The sequence below is a fragment of the Sander vitreus genome, chromosome 2 (assembly GCF_031162955.1).
Source record: "Sander vitreus isolate 19-12246 chromosome 2, sanVit1, whole genome shotgun sequence".
In the NCBI taxonomy this organism is placed as follows: Eukaryota; Metazoa; Chordata; class Actinopteri; order Perciformes; family Percidae; genus Sander; species Sander vitreus.
The window spans coordinates 2737457-2745252 of record NC_135856.1 but is presented as its reverse complement, the minus strand read 5'-3'; the positions used below and the strand labels follow the sequence as shown (position 1 = coordinate 2745252).

The 7796-nt window shown below is 41.2% G+C and overlaps 1 protein-coding gene and 1 pseudogene across 2 annotated transcripts in view; both read right to left on the bottom strand.

Moving 5' to 3' along the window:
• LOC144532306 (ras-related protein ORAB-1) overlaps positions 1-911 on the bottom strand; it is a 12343-nt gene extending 11432 nt beyond the window's left edge. The window contains exon 1 of the mRNA XM_078272999.1: positions 722-911. Coding sequence (XP_078129125.1) covers positions 722-735 — 14 coding nt within the window. The 5' untranslated portion in view covers positions 736-911. The remainder of the gene's footprint in view (positions 1-721) is intronic.
• A 1339-nt stretch (positions 912-2250) lies between these two features.
• Positions 2251-6913, bottom strand: LOC144532299 (E3 ubiquitin-protein ligase TRIM21-like; annotated as a pseudogene). Its single transcript, XR_013503328.1, has 2 exons — positions 6726-6913; positions 2251-5819 (listed from the first exon to the last, which is right to left on the bottom strand). The product of XR_013503328.1 is annotated as an E3 ubiquitin-protein ligase TRIM21-like (transcript).
• Positions 6914-7796: the final 883 nt, after the last annotated feature.

Below are 7796 nucleotides of genomic sequence, written 5' to 3'. Positions count from 1 at the left end.
TATATATTTATACTTTTTCTGCTGGTTAAACGACTAATGTATTAATCGAAACCATCGATATAGTGACTTATACTATAAATACTCGTTAGCTGCAGCGCTGTTGTTGTGAAGCAACACTGACGTTACCTAACCACTTAACGTTACTCCACATCATCAGGAGCAAATTCAGTAACTTCCTGTTTGCGTTGGATAGATAACACCGAAGTTACCGATACACCTACACCAGATCAGTAAAGACATATCGATTAGCTTCGTGTTTATTGACAGGACTGTGAACCGTCACGTATTTGCCTAAACTATCTCAATAACAAAAAATCCCCAACGCTACGTAACGATAGCTATTCGGTCAGCTAGCCTACTAGCGTTAGCTGCTAATGCTACTTCCATTCCAGTTGCCATAGTGAGCGCACAAACTCTTGTCGACGGGACACTGAATGATTTGTCGTTTTCATCGGTGTTATATTGACCAGAAAATGTTGACAAACGTGAGTTTCGTGATAAATATCAACGCTGTCATTTGATGGTGCGTACACGCCACCACAGCCCTTTAGCTCGCCGCTAGCTTAGCACCCTAGACAAAGCAGATGACGTTCATTTTGTACACAGTCGAGCTAACGTTCGCTTAGCTTCCTCGGCTAAGCTAACGTTAGCTTAGCTTCCCCCGGATAAGCTGACAGCTCAACCGGACCTGTCATTATCGACTTTAAAAAATCACACTTACTATTCGGGATTCATCGTTGACTACGGGTTATAAACTGTTCTAACTGTGAATGCAGCTGGATATCGTCGCAGATTAACCTTAAAGCTGGCTGCGTAGTGAAGAAAATACACCGTTTTGGGTTTTTTTGTCAGGAACTGGCTATACTGGTTGTCGCAGCCAGAACAGCATAATCGAATCAAATATGGCTGTCAGCAGTACATACCCGGACATACCAGACGCTATGAATCATGGGTAGTGTAGTCTTGTAGCAATGGGCGTTAACACAGCAGTCAGGTAAAATAATATTATTAATACGTTTATTTTAATATACCAAATGTTTACAGAACAAAGTCACAAAAAGCGTAAAAGATAAAATTTATAAATAAATAAGGCCAAATAGTGTAAAAGAGCAAGCAATAAGAAACAGTAAAATAAAAACAGAAAAAAAGTAAATGATCGTAAAATAAAGATAAATTATCGTAAAATGAAGTAAACTAAAACTTAAAGTGACTATATGTAACTTTTAAATGTTTTGGAAACTGTATAATTTTTCATCCAACCTGTAACAGCAAACTAGTCTAACAGTGAAAATAACTTTATTTTTATATACTTTTTTAAAATGTATCTGCCCGCTCCAATTCCTTCCATGTAGACTTAAACAGGGCTGTCCGACAGCAAAGTAAAACTGTGAAAATATTCTAAATATAATGTAAATGTAAACTGATATTGTTCTTTTTAGGTGGTCCTTTTTTAAAGTGTCTTAATTATGTTTAGCTGCTGCCCCCGTCCATAGCTTTACAGTGCTTAGTTTCCGTGTCGGTACTCCTGCCTGCTTTTCCAAACTGGGGGCGTGCCGACTGTCATCTACTGTAGCAACACAGTCTCACTCCCTACTCGTCAAATGTATGACGCATGGTCAAGTAACCCTGGTGTTAATTTTCAGTGCCAGGGGAGTACCCGTCGCGTTATTTTTCGACGAGGGGGTTCGTCAGATAGACATTCATGTTAATCCCTCACCGTCAGATATCGACGAACATATAGGAACATAGGGCTGTGGGACCATTGGGCTGTGGGACCATTGGGCTGTGGGAACATAGGGCTGTGGGAACATAGGGCTGTGGGACCATTGGGCTGTGGGAACATAGGGCTGTGGGAACATTGGGCTGTGGGAACATTGGGCTGACCCCAGCTAAAACAATGGCTATGGAGAAGTAGCTTCAACCTCACTTCAAAAGATCTGAACTATCCCTTTAATATTGCAGCTAGTAAAGGTGGAGCTCATTTTAATCTGGGTTGCTTACAATACAATAATGTATCGTCATGCATTAGTTGATGTAGGCCTGTGTTATGTATTAATAATCTAAATCTACAAAGTAACTTAAGAAATCAACTAAAAGCACTAAAAAGTACAATATTTATCTCTGAGATGGTAGAAGTAGCATAACATGGAAACACATTGTACTTTAGTACAGTACTTTTTACTCCACTACATTAATCTAATACCTTGAGTTACCTTACAGAGTCATATTAATAATTCAACTCACGTCCCAGATTTTTCCAAATGCTTTTATTTCATTCTACAAACATGTAAAAAATGTAATTAATGTGAGAAATACAGATTGTAAAAATGATATCGTATTCACGCATCTCTGTTACAATCCAGCATTTTTATATGTACACTGATCAGGCCATTAAAAGTACTGTATGCATACATTACACCTTTCATTTCTTGTTTCTGTGGAACTTTATGTCATGATGTTTTGGCGATCTCACAGACAGTTAATACAGTATTTAGATTAGATAAGATAAGACTATAGCCCTGATAAGATCATTTCAATCATTGAAAATACACAACAGATGAACACAAATTGAACAAGAACAAAAACCCTCTCCCACCCCCCCACCCTCTGCGGTCTCGAGGAAAACAAAACAAATAAACAAATGAAATCACACCTTGCCTAGTCCCTCTCCTCTATTTCTTGTGGCACTGAGGTCATTCGGTCTGATGTTTGTGCTGCTGTGTTTCTCCATAGATCCATAGTCGATGACTTGGCTTTGTTAATCCTTGCTGTAGAGAGCTCAAGCATAACTATGTATAGAAAATACGCCAACCACTGTTTTATACAAAGCGAGTGGGGGGAGGGGAAGCCAGCGTTGGGCTATCATTTTCTTGGTTGCAGTTGAGCCGGCTAGCCAAATGTTCTTCTGTCTCCCAAGCTGGTGTAATTTAGAGTCGTCGTTAAACAAAACAATCGGGTCAGTAGGAATTCGACATCCTATCACAACAGATATTATTAATGTTGTTTTCCCCTTCAGAATCTTTAAAGTTTTATAAAACACACAATGTAAGACACATTTATCAGACGCAATAATAAAGCTATGTGAAACTTATATTGAACAATCCCGGAAAAGAAACGTTGTCGATATAGACTACATTGAAGGTAAACATGCAGGCTGTTCTAATTAACCATTCGTACATCATATAGCTACGAAAAGTACTGACTACTACTAACTACTACTAAAGCACTGTAATGCGTATGTGTTACACATATTTTTGCTGTAAGGACAACATTAACTGCTTGTGTATAAAGTGTTCATTATACTCGCCATTCCCGACCTGTCGGCGACAGTGTGACATCATAGGAGTGCTGTAACTATTTATACTTGGGCGTGGTGGTCGCGACACTAGTTGCAGTCTTCTCCTGAACAGAGGTGTCGCAACTGAGCAAAGGCTACCGACTTTGCTATTTCTACGGACTAGAAAAAGAAGAAAAAGGCAAACAGCGGCAGAACTGGCAGCAGCATTGACGTCAACGTCAACAGTGGCTGGAACGTTGGTCCTTTGAATAACGCCAGAGATAAATATGGCGAGTTCAATATCCTCGTGAAACAAATGAGGATGATAGACGAAGAGAAGCACTTTGAATACTTCAGAATGTCTACACAACCATTCGATAACCTACTTCCTCATCTCAAGCCTTTCATTCATCATAATATAGCTCATCTTAACCCAGTAAGTTTACAAGAGAGAAGTTGTCCAATGCTTCTGTCTCCGCTTTGTCGTGCGCGGCTGAGTGGTGCGCAACCTCTGGAGCGCCAGCGAGATCTACGTCATTATTACATCACATTGTCGCGCGAAAGGTCGGGAATGGCGACTGTAAAAAGGTGCTGAAACGACCGGCCGCTCACGGTGCCATGTACTCAGCTCAGTCACCTTTTGTCAGCTAAACTCAACTAGCAACGGCCGCTGAAATGATTGACAGCTCACGGTGCTCTGAAGCCCACTCTTACATTTCCATACGATATCATACAAACTTGTTCATATGCGTTGAAATATGATATAATATCAAAAAGCCAAAATCAGAAAAAGCCAAAACACAGTGACCGTTACTAAATAATATGTACTCTTATTTAAAGCTGATTGCTTTCATACAAAATCAAATAATTGTTCTACTCGGTCTCAGTGCGATTGACAGGAGAGAGGATTAGAGGGGCAGAGTTTTTACCACCATCATTAGGACAAGGACCGAGGTACAGGAAGAGTTTCTCAGTGAAGGAGCAGCCAGCAAAGGAGTAGATAAGAGCTGCAGCATCTACGTCATAAAAGGAGACCAGACCCTCCAGACAATCCACAAACACCCCCACCTTCTGAGGAGGAGACTTCAGAGAGAGACGGACTGGAGGTTCAGCATTAGCTTGGTACTCGTTTTCATTTCTCAATCCTATAGTCCAGTAACCATCCTCTGGGCTCAGTGGGATGTTCTCTTTCCTGTTGATCGACTCTCTGGCCACTCCTAAAGTCCATTTAGTCTTTTCTTTAACTTCAACCTCGAAATAAAATCTGCCTGAAGAGAAACTCTGTTCTGAGAAACTCTGCTTTCCAAAAACACAAAGACAATTAGAAAATCTCTCTGGTTTGTCTGGGAGATTTTTCTTCACATCACCATGATTCACTTGTTTCCCATCATCAGACAGGATGAGATTAGGATGTGCTGTTTCAGGATCAAGACTCACATCCACTGCATACCGCTGGACCCCCTTTAGTTCAGATTTAAACAGTTTCTTAATGTCTTCACTCAGTGTCTCCTCCAGCTGAGCCAAAGCTCTTGCCACAGTCCCCACATATGATTGTGGACAGACTCTGACTTTTGTCCAGTCCTTGGTGGGTGGAACAGCTTTCATAGACTGGATGCTTTGGAGAACATGAAGGTGATCTTCAGAGTTTGAGAGCTCCTCCACCTCAGTGCTCCTTCTCATCAGCTCAGAGACTTCCTGACCCAGCTCTTTGATGAGAGCTTGGGCCTGTTTTTCTATTACTTTCTGCTTCTCTTGAATTGTATCAATGAGGATGTTCATGCTTCTCTCAACTAACTTCATCAGAGCTGTAAAGGCCTCAACACCTTCTGCTATCTCTGACTCTGCATTTTTCCTGCTGGAGTTGACTCTCCGTTTAATATTCCGAATCCTTTGTTGTCTGTCTTTGATCATCTGCTTAATTTCAGCCTCTGTCTTCCCCAAGTCGGCCTTCTTCATATTCTTCTTTCAGAGGAACAACATCATGCATCTTGTGGTCTAAAACAGAGCAGAGCATGCAGACACATGTCTAGTCGATCTGACAGAACAGCTCCAGAGGTTTATTGTGCTTCGTACACATCCTGCCTTCCAGGTTCTCCACAGGGTCGATCAGCTGATGTCTTTTCAGGCCTGACATTGTCAGATGAGGCTCCAGGTGAGTCTCGCAGTAGGAGGCCAGACACACCAGGCAGGACTTCAGGGCCTTCAGTTTGGTTCCAGTGCAGACGTCACAGGGAACCTCTCCTGGTTTGGACACTTGTTGCTCTGAGCTGCTGCTGCTGGCTTTCTGTTGAGCTGACTGTCTGAACTGAGCAACCATCTCAGAGATGAAAGTGTTGATGAGCAGCTCAGGTTTTGTGTTGAAAACATGTTTACACATCGGACACAGGTACTGGTCATTAGTATTCCAGTGTTCAGTGATGCAGTTCATGCAGAAGTTGTGCCCACATGATGTGGTGACAGGATCAGTGAACACATCCAGACAGATGGAGCACAGAAACTGATCTTCAGACAGTTGAAAACTGGCTTCAGCCATATCTACACACTGGAAACACAAATAAAAGTGTGAAAAAATGCAAACATAATGTCTGTTTTTTTGTTTGATGAAATGTTTGAGGAATTCAATCGTTTTTCTTATACACTTTGATAACTAGAGACCACAGTAGCTTAGCTGTGAGCAGTAGCTGACTTTGCAAGAGAAGATGAATTGCCACCAGAAGAAAACAACGAGCCACCTGCTTAAAGGAGCGTAATCAAATGGAATAATTCTGAAGAAAACAAAAACCGAGCCAGGGTAACTACTAAAAAAGGTGTGACTAAGTTCCTGTTTGGAATTTACCAAAAAGACTCGCATGTTGAGACACTAGTTATGAGTCAAGACAGGAAAGTCCCAAGTCTACAGTTTTGGTTTTCAAGTAATTGACAAGTTGTATTGTGTTGTTAATTACAGTTAATGGCAATGCAAAATGTAAACACCAACAGTGTTACAGTTGTGGTGTCTGTATGTACATTATTGGCCTCTTCAACATTTTAAAAGAGGATGTTTTTTTAACAACAGCTTGTGGCAACTGTCAATTACAAGTATTGTGTGCACAAACATTAGAGCATCTGAATGACTTATGGTATTATTTGAAAGTTTTTCACTGGCAAAACCTTAAGGATAACAACATTAACTGAATAATTTACTTCACAAAAGTTCCTGTTTGAGAAGCGTTGACTTTGGTCACGAGTCGTATTGCTCAGCTGCTTGATAGAAGACACATACCAACATTAGAAAGTGAAAAAAGGGGGAGGCTCCAAATGTAATCTATTTGTCGTGTGTTTTCCATACTTTACATAATTAAAGGACACATATAAATATATTGATAGCTCCCAAGTGTGGCAGACATTTCTTTTGCTTTTTAATGTAACAGTAAACATTATATATTAATATTATTACAGTTGTACTCACCAGAGAAACTGCTATGTTGTGACGAAAGCCCCGATGTACTCTTGAATCTTTCTTTAGAGAGAAAGAAAGAGACTCAACTTCTGACAAACTTTAAGTTTCAGTTGAGGAAGTGAAGTTGAACTTTGCCTCTCTTTGTTGTGACGTTCATATCAGGAAATAAATCTCACCAGGCAGGCAGGATTTCCTGCACAGCAATCTTGCCTCCTTTATACATCTTAAACACCAGTGGCCTAACCCAAACCTCACCAGCAGCAGATATGATTTGATTTCTGTAGCTTGTTGTTGATTGTGCATAACTAGAGAGAAAGGGCTTCCACAGCATTTTCACACATAGAGTCATAGACGTTAGAAGTAGGGGTGCACCCCCTATCGACACAGCACATTTTTTATTAATATAAAGGGTTTTGTTAAGTTTTCATGATTGATATGAGAAGAGCTTTCTATAAGCGTCGGCTGCCAGCTAAACATCCTCATTTAAGTCTAGCCGCTACTAGATAGTTGTCTAGTAACGGGAATGCTGGCGAGATTGACGCCCCTCCGTCTGGCTTGTTTATTTTCAGTAATTTTACTTTTTCTCACGAAAAAGTAAATTTATTTATTTAAGTATATTTATTTATCCAGGTAAGTTGATTGAGAACAATTTCTCATTCACACACAGTTACACATTCATACCTGGTAGCTGCCCAGTACCACCACAGTCTGATCTGCTGGCCAATGAGCAGCTCCACTGGAGCGGTTGGGGTTAATAGCCTTGCTCAAGGGTACGTCAGTGGTGGTAATGAGGGAGGGAAACTTTACTGGGACAGGGACTCTTTCACTTTCCCACCCTTGGCGACCTCCTGGTCCCAAGTTTGCTTCCTTAACCCCCTAGGCCACCACTGCCCCCATATTTGAAGCCTGATCGACGAGTTGACTGTACTGTGCTTGCCCGTCTGCCCAGATCAGATATGCACAGATATGTCAGTCAAACCGACTGAAAGCTGGATAGTTCAACATAAGATCCCCCACCGGCGAGGCTTCTCTCGTCGGCGACTTCGTTGTGGACCGTGGACTGGACTTTTCTGTGTCTCG